Below are 18,922 nucleotides of genomic sequence, written 5' to 3'. Positions count from 1 at the left end.
GAGCTGCCTTGGCGACTGCTGCGCCGGCACAATCCGCCGTTCGGAGCGTTTACTGACAGCTGCTAGTCCCTGTCACCGTTTGCTGCCTTTGCCTTTCCCAGCCCTCTGGCCAGGGGGTCGCCCAGCCGTCAGTTTGTTACCGTCTGACATGTGGACAGGGAGGGGGGGTGTTCTCATCTGGAAAATGTGACCATTGTAGAAAAAGGAGTGGCTTGCTTTACCTTGCATTCTTGCCAAAACAAGCATCTGAGTGTGGTTTTAAAAACAATTCCTATTTTTATTCAAATAGACATTCAAATTGAACTGCTCTAAATATTACTCATTTGCATTTCAACTGTATGATTGCAAGAAAACCAAAATATTTATCTTCACAAATAATTATACAATGTAAGTGTTTTGTAAACAGCTATACATGCTTTGTGCAGCTGTATTCTTTCCTGTTGCTTAGGATGTCTTCCTTGGTTCTCTCTGGAAGGCAGGACACCTGTTCCCACCTCTTGCAGGAGTCTCACTGTACCTTTGAAAAATAGCAGATGAAAAATGATGCAATTAATTATTCAAAATATAATCTAAATTAACTTGTAAGATTATAAAATAATATTCCTTGAACTTCTGTTATATTTTTTAACTTTACAGCTACATGTAATTATTAGTGAAGATATGACTACTGGCTACAGCTGAAACATTTGCTAACATTATCACAATTTGATCCTTATCCAGTTATTCCATTGAGTCTATATGCAATTGTCTGGATACTGGGCTGTAACCTTTTTTCTTGTACTGTGAACACCTTCAGAAGACGAGCTTAAATTCATAACTTTTCTAGACTCTAAAAATCATGGACTAGAGACACCAGATTTGCAGTTCATTATAACAGTCATAGAATCATAGAATGTCAGGGTTGGAAGAGACCTCAGGAGGCCATCTAATCCAACCTTCCACTCAAAGCAGGACCAACATCAACTAAGTCATCCCAATCTATAACCCACTAACATTCCACCTCCCCAGGCTGTTTTTTCCCCCTCCCTTGCTTTCCGGTTCATGCTGGTTGGGGCTAGTCTACATTACCTGCTGGATTGATGGGCAGTGATTGATCCAGCGGAGGTTGATTTATCACGTCTAGTCTAGATGCGATAAATCAACCGCGAAGCACTCTCCCATTAACTCCAATATGCCACCGGGGTGAGAGGCACAGGCATAGTCGATGGGAGAGTGCCAGCCATCGACTTACCACAGTGAATACACCACAATAAGTAGATCTGAGTATGTCGACTTCAGCAGTATAAGCTCAAAAGCTCGTCTCTCTGACCAAGTGAAGTTGGTCCAATAAAAGCTGTTACAATGTCTCTCTAATGTGTTTGTAAGTCATGTTTTCCTGGGATCATGTTATTAATGAAAAAAAGGCTTACATTATGTTTTGCTAATGACAAGATGTGTTTTTTACCATGAAGTAACTAGCATGCATTACCTGACCTGCTATAAAAACATAGCAGAGACCATGCCCTTCAGTTACACTGAAGGGTAAACTAGGTGAGGTCAGCACTATGCCCCCGTGCCTGACCAGTGCAAAGGAGTAACATCATAAAATGGATTCACTCTTAAAACATCTTTGATTTTGGTAGTACAAAACAGTAATCTCATCAGTAGGAAGAACACCACAGAAATGTATCACAGCACAAGTATGTATCTCATATATATATTGCTATAACCATATTAGAAATAAGTTCAGTAGAAAAATCAGCATCTATGTATGCACCAAATGAAGTCATAGAAGAATATAGGGCATTTATTTCACTGTTTGCAAGATGGCGGAATTACTTAACGAAATCAGGATTTGTAATTAATTTTAAATTGGGGTGGAGGGAGTCCAAAATAGCATTATATGTTATAGGAATATATAACTGTTTTAGGTATATGGATTCTTTGGAAGAGATAACAAAAAAATAAGTCTACACCCAGATCCACAAAGCTGTTTAGCCTCTTAACTTCCATTGAAGTCAGTGGATGTTAGGAGCTGAAATACCATTGTGGATCTGGGCCTACTGCACCTGAAGGCTCAGGAACAAAAAGGCAAATTGAAAGAATCAATATTTTTAATGTCATGACTTTTGAGTCCTAAATAATAAAATTACTATAAAAATCGCAAGTTACAAATTCACAATAAAAAACATAGAAAATGTTATACTAAAACTGCTTGATTGTGATTGCTAAAACTACTAGCAATTATTATTATTTTTAATTAGAGCTGTCATTTGCAGTTAACTCATGAAATTAACTAAAAAAAATAATCACAATCGCAATCTTAAATAATAGAATACCAATTGAAATTTATTAAATATTTTTGGATGTTTTTCTACATTTTCAAATATATTGATTTATATTACAACATAGAATACAAAGTGTACAGTATTCACTTTATATTATTATTTTTATTACAAATAATTGCACTGTAAAAATGATAAACGAAATTGTATTTTTTCTATTCACCTCATACAAGTACTGTAGTGCAATCTCTTTATCATGACTCAAGTCCAGGGTATCAGAACAGCAGATAAGACAAATCTATGTACTGCTGTGTGGTTTTATGCAGACATATAAACTAATAAGAAATTATTTTCAACTCTAAAAACATGTATGGCAATTTTGATTTTTTTAGGAGTGTAAGTGTGTATAATATTTCAGTGACTTAAGTCCCTTTTTAGTAGCTCAGCATATCATTTCAGATGGAGAAGACCTGCTTTGTCTAGGTATTGGGATGCACTGTGCCTTTAAGAACACAGTCCTGGGAAGTGGGTGCTGAGATGTTCCATTTGTGTCACTCACACCTATTTCTGCAACCACTGCAGGTGGCTCACTCTATCTATGGTAACTTATCCCCTCTACCTCTTCCTATCCCAGTGTTTTCTCCTTTTCCCAATATGTGACAGTGTCTCTGTCCCATTCTTACCCCCAACTCCTACTCCCTGCTTGTGATTTTGCCTTTCTCCTTCCTCTAGCTGTTTGACCATCCTGTGTATTCATTCATTTCTCCTCCCCCCATGCACCTTTGAACCCCCGTAAACAGCAGGGAACACATTGGAGTCCCAAATAAGGGCAGAGTGAAGGGGTGGCTTCAGCAAATATTACTGTAACAGCAAAGCAGCAGATTGTGACATTACACCTGTGTTGCATCACTTGCTCTCATGGCCTGGCCTGGATGGAGTTCCAGGGCCCCAGGGCAGCCTATGCTGCCTCCATGTTGTCCCACACAGTGTCCCCACCCCCCAGGGCCACAGTGTTTCCCAGCCCTGGAGCACCCACAAAAAAAAAAGATGGGTGCTTAGCATCTGCTGTCCGCCCCCTTATCAGCACCTCCCCCTCCCCTGAGTGCCTCCCACCTGCCGGCAGCCCGACCAGTCAATACCTTCCTCTTCCCCCAGCGCCTCTCGCCCACCGCAGATCAACTGTTCCATGGCATGGAGGAGGCTCTGGGTGGGGGGGAGCAAGGGCTGGGCATGCATGGGGGAGGATGTGGAATGGAGCAGGAAGAGGCAGGGTGGAGTGGGGCCTTGGGGGAAGGGGCGCAGGAGGTGCGGAGCTGGGGGACTGCCCCCTGGCGCGTTAGAAACTCGGCACATATGGAGGCTTTCCATCAGAATCAGTCTAGGAGTGGGCAGAAAGGAACTTTTTTGTGGTCTGGTCTATATGTGGCATTGTTGTTTGGAATTAGGAAAGCAGGGGTACAACCCAAGATGCAGTCTTGTCTGCACAGAATTCCAGGCACGTTGTGCAGACTCTTCAAATAGATTTGCCCACCATATATATTTTTCTTATAACATCACCCAACATTGTGGTATCCAAGCGCCTGGAAAAGAATCAAATCCAAATCTTAAAAAGGCCCATTGCATTATTTCCTCTCTACTCACCTCAAGGCAGTTGGATTTGTGTGTCCTTTTTTGGAGTTTTAATTAGTTTTTAGTTCCTCTCTCTTCTCTTTTCTGTCCCTTTTATTTCTTCTTGACATCACCTCCTTTTGGTCTATCCTCCTTTTTGCTACTTTTCTGTTTTTAACTGAGACTGCAGGAAAGCCAAGTCAAATGAGTGAGTCTTACATGTGGTTCTGAAGGCCACAACATCATTCTAAATAGCTTCAATCACAGGTGCCAAAGGCGTGGCCCTGTTGCCAAGCCTGGTCTCTCATTTTCACAGGCTCCACTCTTCGGGTTGACAAATTCCTAACTTGTGAGGAAATGTATTTGAAAGAGAATTATTGCACTGAGAGAGGTGTCCTATTCAGACAGTTACACAGAGGATTTTGAAAATTAAGACCAGACTCTGAATTTGATTTGGTAGTATGGTAACATCAGGATGACCTGCTGTATCCCACTGTTTGTGTTCTGGGGGCAGGCTGCGTTCTGGACTGATGTTTTGTAAAGATCTGCATACTCACAGGTAGTCATAGTGAATTGTACTAGACCTCCAGCCTGGAGGTCACACAGGTATGCATTGCTGTTTTCAAGTCATCATCAGACAGGATGGGGCACGGGCTTTTAGCCATTTTCAAGTGGAAAAAGTCATCTTTCACTGTTGTAGCTCTTTGAGACTCCAGCAGGAGCAAAGACTCCAAAAGGACCCCAATGCTATAGATAAATGTGATGCTCTTTTGATACATAGTGATATAACATGCATACATACAATCAAATGCATTGCATTTCTGATATATCTAATGGCGGCTAAGGTGGTAGGGATAAACTGACTCTTAAGCAATATGTTTGCAATACTCCTACATAACCCATGCTGTTTGTGCCCAGATACCAGGGTGATGGGCTCAACATGAATACATTGCTTAGCCGTCATCCTTTCCAGCAGTATCAATTGGAGTTTAACGAGACTCTATCTATGCTGGCTAAGAAACACAGCTGTTTGGAGAAAATTGTGCTGCAGTTAATGTTTTTTGTTGTTCTCAAGGCGATTAAAGACACAACAGAGAAGCAATTATTCAATTTTATAAACTGAGATTACAGTTTGTCATCACTAGCATTTTTTGTGTCATCATGTGTTAAAAGGACAATGCATGCTTTTGATTCTTATTGCAGGATGTGTAGTATTTCAAAGCAATCAAGCTGCACATACGGACAGATGTAGAAATGTTGCATGAGGTGCATCCAGACAGCTGAAGCTTTGCTGACCATTTAACTGTAATCTCTTTGGGTATATCTACACTGCTATAAAAAAGCCACAGCATGGCTGTGATTGGCCCATGTCAGCTGTCTCGCTGACTGCAGGGCTAAAAATTCCAGGGTGGATATTCAGCCTCTGAAATCCCATAACAGGGGTGAGTCTCAGAGCCTGGGCTCCAGCCTGAGCCCAAATGTCTACACTGATATTTTTCGCCTTGCAAGCCCAAGTCAAATGACCTGGCTTCTGAGACTCGAGGCCGGGATTTGGGTCCGCAGGCATAGATATCCATCTCTGCGGCCTAGGACCCCAGCACCACACTCTTGGTCTTTGGTCAGAAGGCCCAGGTCCCCAGTGCCGCACTCTCTCCCTACAAGACATGGAACACCGGAGTTGAGGCAATAATCCCTGTATTCCTGGTACTGGCGAGTTTCCCGCCAAAGATTGCCGTGGCGCAGGTCATCTTCACCTAGATAGTTTCTTAGATGTTGGTCCCCCTCGGGCGGGATTGCTCCCTTTCACGGCACTGGTCTCCACCTCCCTAGTATCATTTGTCAGGAAGGCACTGATCCTTGCCCTTATCTCACCAGTCACCAACCAGGGTCAGTAGGCAGACTTAGGCCTCCAAGGCTCCACTCTGGTTGCCGGAAGGGCAATGGTACGAGTCATGCCAGGAATTCCGCCCCTTACCAAGGAGGGCTGATTCGCGGCCGACCCACGAGACCAGTGTAGCATCTGCAGCAGCAGCATGGTGGCAGGGACAGTGGCCCACTCAATGACCATGCTGGAACCCATGGGCTGTTCTGATGATCCAGTCCCATATTCCCGCCAGTCCTCCTTTGCCGCCTCTGACAAACTGCCGCCGGCATCGCCGGCGCCACAGTCGGAATGTGGAACTGAATTTGACATGGAGGCAGTGCAGGAAACTCCAACACGTAAGCGAGCCATCCCTGGAGAGGGAAGGGGAACCCGCCCCTTCCCCAGCGGTGCAATCATCGTCATTTCTGGATGAAGCGGTGGCAGGTCTCTTCCCAAAGGGGAGTCCTCCTGACGACTTCAAGGAGCACTAGGCCCTCTTTAAAAGGGTGACTGTCAGTTTAAACTTAAAAATTGAGGAGTTCACGGAGAAGTCTGACTCTTAATATTATATCCTCTTCCACCTCAGCGTGGGTCACACTGCCTGTCCACCCAGGGGTCCTTAAGGTTTGCAACTCACTGTGGCAGCCCCCCTCTTCCATTCTACCTACTTCTAAGAAGGCAGAAAAGAAGTACTACGTCCCTGCAAAAGGGTTCAAATATTTGTACACTCACCCTCCAGCATCGTCACTGGTCATGTCCACTGTGAATGAAAGGGACAGGTAGGGCCAAGTCAGTGACACTCCAAAAAACAAAGATGTCAAAAGACTTAACTTGTTTGACAGAAAAGTTTATTTGACAGCCAGCCTGCAGTTTCAGGTGTCTAGCCACCAGACTCTGTTAAGAGGTACAGTTTTCATCTGTGGGACTCCCTTAGCAAATTGGAAGAAGTCGAAGTCCTGGCACAGTCAAGGAACTATGACGTGATTGGAATAACAAACTTGGTGAGGCAGTTCACATGACTGGAGCACTGTCATGGGGGGTATAAACTGTTCGGGAAGGACAGGTACGGGAGGAAAGGTGGAGGAGTTGCACTGTATGTAAGAGAGCAGTATGATTGCTCAGAGCTCCAGTTTGAAACTGGAGAAAAGCCTGCTGAGAGTCTTTGGGTTAAGTTTAGAGGCAAGAGCAACAAGGGCGATGTCATGGTGGGTGTGTGCTATAGACCATCGGATCAGAAGGATAGGGTAGACGAGGCTTTCTTCGGACAACTAGCTGAAGTTTCCAGATCACAGACCCTGGTTCTAATGGGGGACTTCAATCACCCTAACATCTGCTGGGAGAGCAATACAGCAGTGCACAGACAATCCAGGAAGTTTTTGGAGAGTGTTGGGGACAACTTCCTGGTACAGGTTCTGGAGGAGCCAACTAGGGGCTGGGCTCCTCTTGACCTGCTGCTCACAAACAGGGAAGAATTGGTAGGGGAAGTAAAAGTGGGCAACTTAGGCAGCAGTGACCATGAGATGATTGAGTTCAGGATTCTGACAAAAGGACGAAAGAAGAGTAGCAAAATACAGACCCTGGACTTCAGAAAAGCAGACTTTGACTCCCTTCGGGAACTGATGGGCAGGATCCCCTGGGAAGCTAATATGAGGGGGCAGGGAGTCCAGGAGAGCAGGCTGTATTTTAAAGAAGCCTTATCGAGGGCACAGTGCAGAAAAAATAGCAAATATGGCAGGCGACCAGCTTGGCTTAACAGTGAAATCTTCAGTGAGCTTAAACTCAAAAAGGAAGTTTACAAGAAGTGGAAATTTGGACAGATGATGATTAGGGAGGCGTATAAAAATATTGGTAGAGCATGCAGGGGTGTAATCAGGAAGTCCAAGGCATAATTGGAATTGCAGCTAGCAAGGGGGGAGGGATAGCTCAGTGATTTGAGCATTAGCCTGCTAAACCCAGGGTTGTGAGTTCAATCCTTGAGGGGGGCACTTAAGGATCTGGGGCAAAATCAGTACTTGGTCCTGCTAGTGAAGGCAGGGGGCTGGACTCAATGACCTTTCAAGGTCCCTTCCAGTTCTAGGAGATAGGTTCCGTTAATAAAAATAAAGGGATGTGAAGGGTAACAAGAAGGGTTTCTACAGGTATATTAGCAACAAGAAGGTGGTCAGGAAAAGTGTGGGACCCTTACTGAATGAGGGAGGCAACATAGTGACAGATGATGTGTAAAAAGCTGAAGTACTCAACATTTTTTTTGCCTCAGTCTTCACAGTCAAGGTCAGCTCCCAGACTGCAGCATTGGGCAAAACAGTATTGGGAGGAGGTGAGCAGCCCTCAATAGCGAAAGAACTGGTTAAGGACTATTTAGAGAAGCCAGACATGCCCAGATCCATGGTTCCAGATCTAATGCATCCAAGGGTGCTAAGAGAGTTGGCTGATGTGATTGCAGAGCCATTGGCCATTATCTCTGAAAATTTTTGGAAATCGGGGGAGGTCCCAGACGATTGGAAAAAGGCAAATATAGTGCTCATATTTAAAAAAAGGGAAGAAAGAGAACCCGAGGAACTACAGACCAGTCAGCCTCACTTCAGTCTGTGGAAAAATCATAGAGCAGGTCCTCCAGGAATCCATTTTGAAGCACTTGGAGGAGAGGAAGATGATCAGGAACAGTCAGCATGGATTCACCAAGGGCAAATCATGCCTGACCAACCTGATTGCCTTCTATGATTAGATAACTGGCTCTGTGGATAGGGGGAAGGTGGTGGATGTGATATATCTTGACTTTAGCAAAGCTTTTGATACAGTCTCCCACAGTATTCTTGCCAGCAAGTTAAAAAAGTATAGACTGGATGAATGGACTATAAGGTAGATAGAAAACTGGCTAGATTGTTGGGCTCAGTGGGTAGTGATCAATGGTTTGATATCTAGTTGGCAGCCGATATCAAGCAGAGTGCCCCAGGGATTGGTCCTGGGACCAGTTTTGTTCAACATCTTTATTAATGATCTGGATGATGGGATGAATTGCACCCTCAGCCAATTCGCAGATGACACTAAGCTACGAGGAGAGGTCGATAACGCTGGAGGGTAGGGATATGGTCCAGAGTGACCTAGACAAATTGGAGGATTGGGCCAAAAGAAATCTGGTGAGGGTCAACAAAGACAAGTGCAGAGTGCTGCACTTAGGACAGAAGAATCCCATTCACCGCTACAGGCTGGGTACCGACTGGCTAAGCAGCAGTTCTGTAGAAAAGGACCTGGGGATTACAGTAAACGAGAAGCCGGATATGAGTCAGCACTGTGCGCTCGTTGCCAAGAAGGCCAATGGCATATTGGGCTATATTAGTAGGATAATCGCCAGCAGATTGAGGGAAGTGATTATCCCTCTCTGTTCGACACTGGTGAGGCCATATATGGACTATTGCATCCAGTTTTGGTCCCCCCACTACACAAGGGATGTGGACAAATTGGAGACAGTCCAGCAGAGGGCAACAAAAATGATTAGGGGGTTGGGGCACATGACTTGCAAGGAGAAGCTGAGGGAACTGGGGTCATTTAGTCTGCAGAGGAGAAGAATGAGGGGGGATTTGATAGCAGCCTTCAACTACCGGAAGAGGGATTCCAAAGAGGATGGAGCTCAGCTGTTCTCAGTGGTGGCAGATGAAAGAATAAGAAGAAATGGTCTCAAGTTGCAGTGGGGGAGGTTTAGGATGGATGTTAGGAAACACTATTTCACTAGGAGGGTGGTGAAGCACTGGAATGGGTTACCTAAGGAGGTGGTGGAATCTCAATCGTTAGAGGTTTTTAAGGCCCAGCTTGACAAAGCCTTGATTGGGATGATTTAGTTGGTGTTGGCCTTGCTTTGAGCAGGGGATTGGACTAGATGACCTCCTGAGGTCTCTTCCAACCCTAATATCCTATGAAATACTAGGAGGCCCTCCCACAGGACCGAGCCCAGGAGTTCGCCGCTTTGGTTGACAAAGGCACAGCAGTGGCGAGAGGGGCCCTGCAAATGGCCTGGGATGCTGCAGACGCAGCCAGGGTGGTTGCCTCTACAGTGGCCATGAGGCGCAGCTCTTGCTTGCAGTTCTCCGCGTTATTCCAGGAGATGCAGGCCACTATTCAGGACCTCCCATTAGAGGGGGCAGGGCTCTTCTCTGAGATCATGAACACAAGGCTCCACGACCTTAAAGACTCCTGTACCACTCTCCACTCCCTGGGCCTTCATACCCCTCACCAGGGCAGGAAGCTGTTCCGTCCTCCACCTCCCCAGTCCAGATCCTGGGGGACTCCCCGGCTGAACAATTACAGGAGAAAGGATAGAGACAAGGGGTCTAAGTGGTGACAGCCATCATCTTCCCATTCATCTGCTCAGCCTGGCCCTCCCGGGAACCAAGGAGGCTAGAAGCAGACATTTTGGGGTTGCACTCAAGGACAGCACTCCAGTCTCCCACTTTTTCCTCAATCTCTTGTTCCATTTCCGGTTGGCCTGGTCTTGGCTGACCTCGGATCATTGGGTGCTCGATATAATATCTTCAGGTTACACTCTGCAGTTTGTGGTGAGGGGCGGTGTCTGGGGGTGAGAGCCGCACGGAGCTGCTTGTGTGCCTCCGCCTAGGAGCCAGACTTGCTGCTGGCCGCTTCTGGGGCGCAGTGTGGTCCACAGTGGCAGGACAAGCAGGAAGCCTGCCTTAGCACCCCTATTGCACCACTGACTAGGAGCCACCTGAGGTAAGCCTGCACCGCAATCCCCTGCCCCAGCGCTGAGCCCCCCCCGAACCCAGAGTCCCTTCTTGCACCCCACCCCAGAGCCAGCACCCCTATCCCAGAGCCCTGACTCCCTCCCGCACCCCACCCCACTGCCCCAGCCCTGAGCCCTCCCAAACCTTGAACCCCTCATTCCCAGCCCCACCTCATAGCCCTCATCCCTGCATTCCAACCCTCTGCCCCAGCCCTGAGCGCCTCCCATACCCCAAACCCCTCATCCTCAGCTCCACTGGGTCACGAGCATCAAGAATTTTCTTCAAATGCTTTGCCAGAAAAAAAAGTTTGAAAACTACTGCCCTAGGCCACTATCTTGATCTTCCATCCGCCGCTCCAGGGTAGGTTGGTTTTCACCCAGGACATGACTGCCAAGTTCCTTGAGGGCCTCAAGCACCTCTACCTACACAGCAGGGACCCCATTGCTCCATGGGACCTGAAACTTGTGTCCCCTTTGAGCCTCTGGCTTCCTACTCTCTCCTTGTTTCCTGGAAGGTGGCATTCTTGGTTGGAATAACATCAGCCTGCTGAGTCTCTGAGATTAAAATGCTTACCTCAGAATCGCCCCATATGGTCTATTACAAAGTCAGCGTCCAGCTGCGGCCACAGTCGGCTTTCCTGTCTAAAGTGGTGTCTCAGTTTCATACTGGCCAGGACATTTACTTACCTGTCTTTTTTCCAAAGCTGCATCAGGCAGAGGAGGAACGTAGGTTGCATTCCTAGATGTCAGGAGGGCACTCGCTTTCTACATTGAAAGGACCAAGCCATTTTGCAAGTCAACACAATTGTTCATTACAGTGACCGACAGGATAAAAGGTCATCCAGTGTTGGCTCAAAGAATTTTTTCTTGGATTACTGCCTGCATTCGCTGATGCTATGATCAGGCAAAGATGCTACCTCTGGCAATTATAACTGCCCTCTCAACCAGGTTGCAAGTCTCTTTGGCAGCTTTCCTAGCTCAAGTGCCTTTCCAGGACGTCTGTAGGGCGGCCACCTGGTGATCTGTCCACAGTTCACGTCCCATTATACACTTATCCAGCAGTCCTGGGACGATGCTGGCTTCGGTAAAGTAGTACTGCAAGCTGCCAGACTCTGAACTCCCAGCCCACCTCTGAGTATACAGTTTATGTGTCACCTACAATGTAATTGACATGAGCAAGCAGTCAAAAAAAACAAAAACAAAAAACAGTTACCTACCTTTCATAACGGTTGTTCTTCAAGATGTGTTGCTCATGTCCATTCCATTACCCACCCACCTACCCCTCTGTTGGAGTTGCTGGCAAGAAGGAACTGAGAGGGCATGGGGTCGGCAGCACCTAATATAACAGCACATGAGCGTGATACTCAAGGGGCCACCATAGCTGACCCTACGGATACCGCAGAGGCAAAAATCTCTGAGGACTGTGCACATGGGTGCACACACACATAGAATTAAATGGACATGAGCAATACATCTCGAAGAACAAAGTTAGGAAAGGTAGGTAACTGTTTTTTCCTTTTCATTTTAGTTTAAAATTGGTTATACAAGACTATGTATGATATCTGTTTTTAGCTTAATGAATACAAAGGCAAGAAAACTATGTGGATTCTGTTCTGTGTAGCTTCAGACAACTTTAAAAAGAGAAAGAGAAAAAAAATTACTGCAAGATGTTGAAAGGAACCTAACCCTCTGAATCTTTTTATGAATAATATATATTCATCTGCCCAGAAAGCAAGTGAGAAGTAAGTAAAGGCTGAAGGATCTGAATGAATGTATACAATTATCACAAAGACAACTTAAGGAGGGATATAGGTGCTGTTATTGGGTACACTACAATGAGTTCCATACCAAGTCTGGGTTTAGTATCATAGAATATCAGGGTTGGAAGGGACCCCAGTGGGTAATCTAGTCCAACCCACTGCTCAAAGCAGGACCAGTCCCCAACTAAATCATCACAGCTAAGGCTTCATCAAGCCTGACCTTAAAAATCTCTAAGGAAGAAGATTCCACCACCTCCCTAGGTAACCCATTCCAGTGCTTCACCACCCTCCTAGTGAAAAAGTTTTTCCTTATATCCAACCTAAGCCTCCCCCACTGCAACTTGAGACCCTTACTCCTTGTTCCATCATCTGCTACCACTGAGAACAGTCTAGATCCATCCTCTTTGGAACCCCCTTTTGAAAGCAGCTATCAAATCCCCCCTCATTCTTCTCTTCTGAAGACTAAACAATCCCAGTTCCCTCAGCCTCTCCTCAGAAGTCATGTGCTTCAGCCCCCTAATCATTTTTGTTGCCCTCCGCTGGACTCTCTCCAATTTTTCCACATTCTTCTTGTAGTGTGGGGCCCAAAACTGGACAGTACTCCAGATGAGGCCTCACCAGTGCTGAAAAGAGGGGAATGATCATGTCCTTCGATCTGCTAGCAATGCCCTTACTTATACAGCCCGAAATGCCATTAGCCTTCTTGGCAATAAGGGCACACTGTTGATTCATATCCAGCTTCTCATCCACTGTAACCCCTAGGTCCTTTTCTGCAGAACTGCTACCTAGCCACTCGGTCCCTAGTCTGTAGCAGTGCGTGGGATTTTTCTGTCCTAAGTGCAGGACTCTGCAGTTGTCCTTGTTGAACCTCATCAGATTTCTTTTGGCCCAATCCTCCAATTTGTCTAGGTCTCTCTGTAGCCTATCCCTACCCTCCAGTGTATCTACCTCTCCCTGCAGCTTAATGTCATCTGCAGACTTGCTGAGGGTGCAATCCATGCCATCCTCCAGATCATTAATGAAGATGTTGAACAAAACCAGCTCCAGGACCGACCCTTGAGGCACTTCGCTTGATACCAGCTGCCAACTAGACATGGAGCTATTGATCACTACCCATTGAGCCTGAAGATCTAGCTAGCTTTCTATCCACCTTTATAGTCCATTCGTCCAGGCCATACTTCTTTAACTTGCCGGCAAGTTTATTTAGCTTTGGATGTTGACTTAGTTTTGAAGAATTTAAAAAAGGATTTCAAGGTATCATTTGTCTCTTAATATTTGGTAATTCTATGGATAAAATGTTCCAGATTTTCTTGAATTCAAAGCATTTAAGTGAAAACAGATCTTAAAACAATAAACAGCTTCTGTGTGCCTAAGACCTTAAGGTCTTCCACTCCCTGGAAGTGGGGAAGGATGTTTTTCTAAAAGATATGCTGTAGGAATTATTTTGGCGAAGCCCCATAGCTTGTGTTATGATAGGAGATCAGACTTTGAACTTCCTGTGTTTATGGGAGGCCAGGTGTGGATTAGATCTTCACATCTTTATTTTTAAGAGGATACAATCAATCACATAACACAAGAACCAGGAGTCACCCAATAAAATTAATAGGCAGCAGGTTTAAAACAAGAGGAAGTGTATCTTCATACACTGCAGTCAACCTATGGAATTTGTTGCCAGGGGATGTTGTGCAGGCCAAAACTATAAGAGGGTTTAAAAAAGAATTAGATAAATTCATGGAGGATATTAGCCAAGGACGCAACTCCACGCTCTGGGTGTCCCTAGCCCCTCTGACTTCCAGAAGCTGGGAGTCGACGTCAGGGGATGGATCACTTGATGACTGCCTGTTCTATTCATTGCCTCTGAAGCAGCTAGTATCGAGCATTTTGGGAAGACAGGATACTGCGCTAGAAGGATCATTCGTCTGACCCAGCTTGGCTGTTCTTATGTTATGTTCTTAAGATGATAGTTCCCCTCAAACTAATCCTTCTCCCCAGAAAGATGCAATTTAGGCTGACTTCTCTATGCACAAGCTATTAAACCTTTTTTTTCGGATCATCGTTTACTGTTAAAGATAATTTTAACTGTGGGAAACTTGGTAGTGTGGAGTTAAATGACCAGTCTAATGACAGGGTTTATTTCCTGCCTAAATCTTCTGTCTCTAGAAATAATCCTACAGCCTTTATTTTTATTTAGGCCGAAAGAGAACAAATTAATGTCATGAACTAGTGGGAGATCACAGGGGTTCTTGAAAAAAATCTTATCAGATTTGACTTAATGTACATACTCTTAAATATATTAAAACATCCATATTGCAGTCTATGCTAGATTTGAGTTCAGGTCTCAAATGGTTCCATGTATACTTGAGGATATTGGTGGGCCATGGGAAACTTTTTTGTGGTTTAGTAACTTAGGTGCTGTGGGGACAAAACTGATCAGTTTTTAAGTGATGAAAGTTATGTTGATTTTGTTCAGTAAGGAAAAATATTTTATTTAATTTGATACCATATTCCACTGCATTCTTGGCTGCTTTCCCACTTGACAGAGTGAGATAATTATGTATGCATGTCTTTGTCTGTACTGTTGGTAATATATTCAACTGCTTTTTTAACTGATCTCATTGAGGTATACAAATTCTCAGGCACTACTGAGAATTTCATATTTAAATTTGAAAGAAAATTTACTTGTTCTACAGTTCTTCCATTTTAAAAAATATCTTATACTATTATGTATAACTAAAATGTCCTGGAAAGATTGAAATGATTTTAAGTTACTCTGCTTTTTAATTATAGGTGATTTAAATCAAATACTGGAAGATTAGTTAAATGTAATAGTTCACTTATATCTGAGTGATTCATGCTGCTGTATCTTTTCTAAGTAGGTTATGTTTACTGTCCTTATCTGCTTCAGTTTCGAAGCTCCAGGTGATTGAGTCCTGCTGTCTTTCATAATAGTCATTCTTGGTTTGTTTTGTAGAAGATGATTGAATCAGATAGTCAGTGCTTGTACACTGTGTATGTAGTGACAATATCATTTTCTTCTATACTGCAAATTAGGTCAAGGAGATGAAAACGAGCACACATAATGAAAAATTAAAAAGATGTATCTAATTACAAGAAATAATAGTGTAAAAAAACCTGTGCATAAAACCACAGCTATGATGTTATCAAAATTTAGCCCAGGCATTGGCTCCTTTTAAAGGAAAAATGTTTGCTTTTATATTTTGTATACACTATTTTTTAGTTAGAAGTCTGGCTTATGTTTATTAGCTTATATTCAAATACTAATGTACATTATATAGGTCTTTGGGTGTAATGCACACTATACTTTTGCATTCAGGTCTTTCATGTTCTTATCTTGAAGTATTTCTTTGATCTCATAGTAGTATTGCATTATAGACGTTTTTGCTTCTCTTAGAATATAGTAGTTTACGGCACTCCATTGCAGTTAATGTCTCCCCTGACATGCTCAAATCATGTTGGTTATTTAAATATTTTATTCCAATGTGTAATGCAGATCTCACTCAAGTCCCATCATGTTGTTAATTTTAGTGGTTAGTGGCTGTCATTTACAGGTTACATTGATATATGCGATAGAACATGTATTTCTTCAGCTCAGTAAGGTCCCTACAGATTGTACAATAGGTCTTTTGGGGAAGAACTGACTTACTGGCTCATGGGGTATAATTGTTCTGCTGAAGAGCATGCCACTTTTATTCTGCCTCCACAGATACAGGCAAAGTGAACAAGAACTCCTTGCTGCAAGAGATTTAGGATGTTCTGTTTATTTTCCTAAGTTAAAATAAACGGTAATGTTTTTAAATTTCTGTTGCAGAAATCTGGGCAAGTGTTTTTCACTGGCTTTTTTAGGACAAACATTGGATTCTTGGCTTCCCTTTCTTTCTGAAGTACTGCAGCAGCATATGCCCCTGTAGCCTAGCAATCAAGCAGAAAAAAGCCTAGAGGGAAAAATTGATATTCATGCACTTATTGCCCGACAGTGCATAGACAATAAGCTCTACTCGTTTTGTGGCCAGCTCAGGAAGGAGTCACCCTAGTTGCCTTCTCCTGAGCCAGAAAAGAGTCAGGAATCCCCAACAGTGAAGCAGCAAGCAATCCCCTTGATCTTTCCTACTTTGCTTCATTTCCTCCCAGGAGGGAGCAAGTGGCACAATGATATGAAGGCAGTTCTCCCAAAGTAGAAATTGCTACTGACAAGCTGCATGAACCTGCTACATTAGTCTCAGCATTTTATTATGGTCCTAGAGGTGGATCATTTCTGTCTCCCAATGCAAAACCACAGAAGGAGGCAAGAGAAGCAGACCCAGATCCGCCCAACAGACCATTACTTTGGTAGTTGGAGTTCCAGACTCATTTTCCAATAAACAGTCCACAGCTCATTTCGTAATGGGCTGCTTAGTCTGCTGACTTTATAGTCACCTACTTAGGTTTTCCACATCTTACAGGTCTGTCACTTGCAGGGATGGAGATATGTTCCCTTACTGAATCCCACTCCCTCCTCTCCCACTCCCTTTCCTTTCTCATTGGTGATTCTTTGGGGAGTATGGGAGAAATCTCTGTAGATGAGGGAGGCAGGTGGGCAAAGTGGGCAAAAAGAGCTACGCTAAATTGTCATCGTAGTGGGTACACGTAGATGAATTGTAGACTTGATAACTCCCGTAGTTAAAGAGATCAGAATATTGTAGGTATGTGCAAAGTAAAACTGGAATAGTTGACATCTGGAATAAACATGTTGTTCTGCTTCTAAAACTGTGATTTATCTGATATTGATTTCCTGCTGTTAGTACATTTCACTCTAGACACAGAGGGAACTTTCCCAAACCATTTCCCTCTGGTTTAGCCTTAACCAGTGTTAAAACTGGTGGGAGCTGTTGTTACCTGAGATTCCAACAAGCAGACCTGTACTTACTATTGCAGTTAGCCTCGTTTTTCATCATGTTTAACAAAAATGGTTATAAACAGGTTTGCCATTCAGAGCTTTCTGAATGTTACAGCTTTCACTGGCTTTTACACCAATTCAACTGAACTCATCCTACAACCTCTGGGGAATTTTGTAAACATAGTTAGTATAGACACTACCTCAGTCTAATTCCTAGTGCATACAGCTAGCATGAATTCAGAGTTAATGGTCTCTTGTCAAATTAAGCCAAAGATGTCTTTGGAGAAAACTTGCGATGGTGTTACAGAGTGCTAAGACACTTTTGATACTGCTATCCAAAAGGACCAACATATTGAAAAAGCCATTTGTCTAGAGCAAATCTGAGTACTCTAATAATAAAACTGTAGAGTTAGTGCTCATGCAAAACTAAGTATATAGAAAAAAATCCTGACCACCTCTTGGCAAAGGAACAAAGGAGAAAAACAGTATTAAGATGACTTGGAGCAGGTCATTTCCCTTGCGCCACTGAAGTGGAAAACAGGCTTGCATAATGTGTATGAACAGAATTAAATAAAAAAACCCCAAAACTTACAGCCTGGAAGATGCAAGAAAATTACACTGACAGTGGAGAACACTGAAATGGGATGTAACGTGGGCAATATCCATCTGCTATACTATAAACTCTCCTGAAGTGAATTTAATCATAAAATAGTCTCTACAAAATTACCATTTAGCCTACAGACTAAGCAAGTCAGTTACATTCTGATTATTTTATCTCTGTTTGGCAGATAACTGTGCCTTAAAGCTGACTGTTTATTATAGACATACAATCAAAATTTTGAAAAAGCATAATTATTTCTTATCTTTGTATTACATATGTGCTTTTCGTTTTACCTGCAGGTTTTGGAAACATTTGCTGGCCGCCTGATTAAAATTCGAGTTTTGGCACAGCGTGATATTCCCAGCCTTACAAAGTACCAGATAATTCTAGCAAGAGATCAGTTTAGGAAAAACCCTTCTTCACACAATGCGGTAAATGTTACTTAGTAATGTAATTGGCTAAATGTACAGTATGCAATAAATAGTAGTAATACTCCTACATTTACACAGTACATAAAATACCAATGGATCTCAAAATGCTTGACAAACTATAAATAGAAATTACCACAGATATGCAGCCCTGGGATGGACTGTGCCAACTTGTTTAACCATTCTCAACATCACTGCAGGACCATTTAGGAAAAGAAGGAAGAATACTGTATCCATCTGAAACTATATAGGGAACTAGACATGTAAAATATAACTGCCCAGATTACACTGAGGTCTGAAAATTCACCTAATGCACCTCCTTGTCTAAATAGCCACAGGATTTTTACTATAATCTGCCCTTTGTTTATTCAGGAAGCCGGGTGACAGCTATGCAGAGAAACTCAGTTCATTTACGGTTTTCCAAAAGTCCTGTGAGTGCCTTAAGCATAATAGAGAATGTAACTTATAATAACTAGTACAATTTTATCAACTCAAGATGCTTAGGTTGGGTAAGCGTAAAGGAAATTTCACCCTGCCAAACACAATAAGCAGTACAACAAAAACAGCAGTACAAGCGGTAAGACAAAATGGTATTCCCTTGATAAGGCAGACGGTTAATTCATTCCAGAGGACAAGCAAAACAGCATTGGTGTTTTTGAAAATATTTTTGCCAATGTCCATAATTCTCAAGTGATTCCTTTTATCAAAATTCTTCCATGACTCCTTTGAGAAAAAAAGGTTACTTTTGTTAATTATTAGGAAACTTTACCA

General features: G+C 43.5%; 1 protein-coding gene across 1 annotated transcript in view; it reads left to right on the top strand.

Annotated features, from left to right (window-relative positions):
• FANCM (FA complementation group M) overlaps positions 1–18,922 on the top strand; it is a 171,457-nt gene that overhangs the window by 59,971 nt on the left and 92,564 nt on the right. Inside the window, 1 exon segment of the mRNA XM_050954582.1 lies at positions 18,023–18,154. Coding sequence (XP_050810539.1) covers positions 18,023–18,154 — 132 coding nt within the window.

Source organism: Gopherus flavomarginatus, chromosome 5 (assembly GCF_025201925.1).
Source record: "Gopherus flavomarginatus isolate rGopFla2 chromosome 5, rGopFla2.mat.asm, whole genome shotgun sequence".
In the NCBI taxonomy this organism is placed as follows: Eukaryota; Metazoa; Chordata; order Testudines; family Testudinidae; genus Gopherus; species Gopherus flavomarginatus.
Note: the sequence above shows the minus strand (reverse complement) of the source record. Positions and strands in the feature narration are given on the sequence as shown.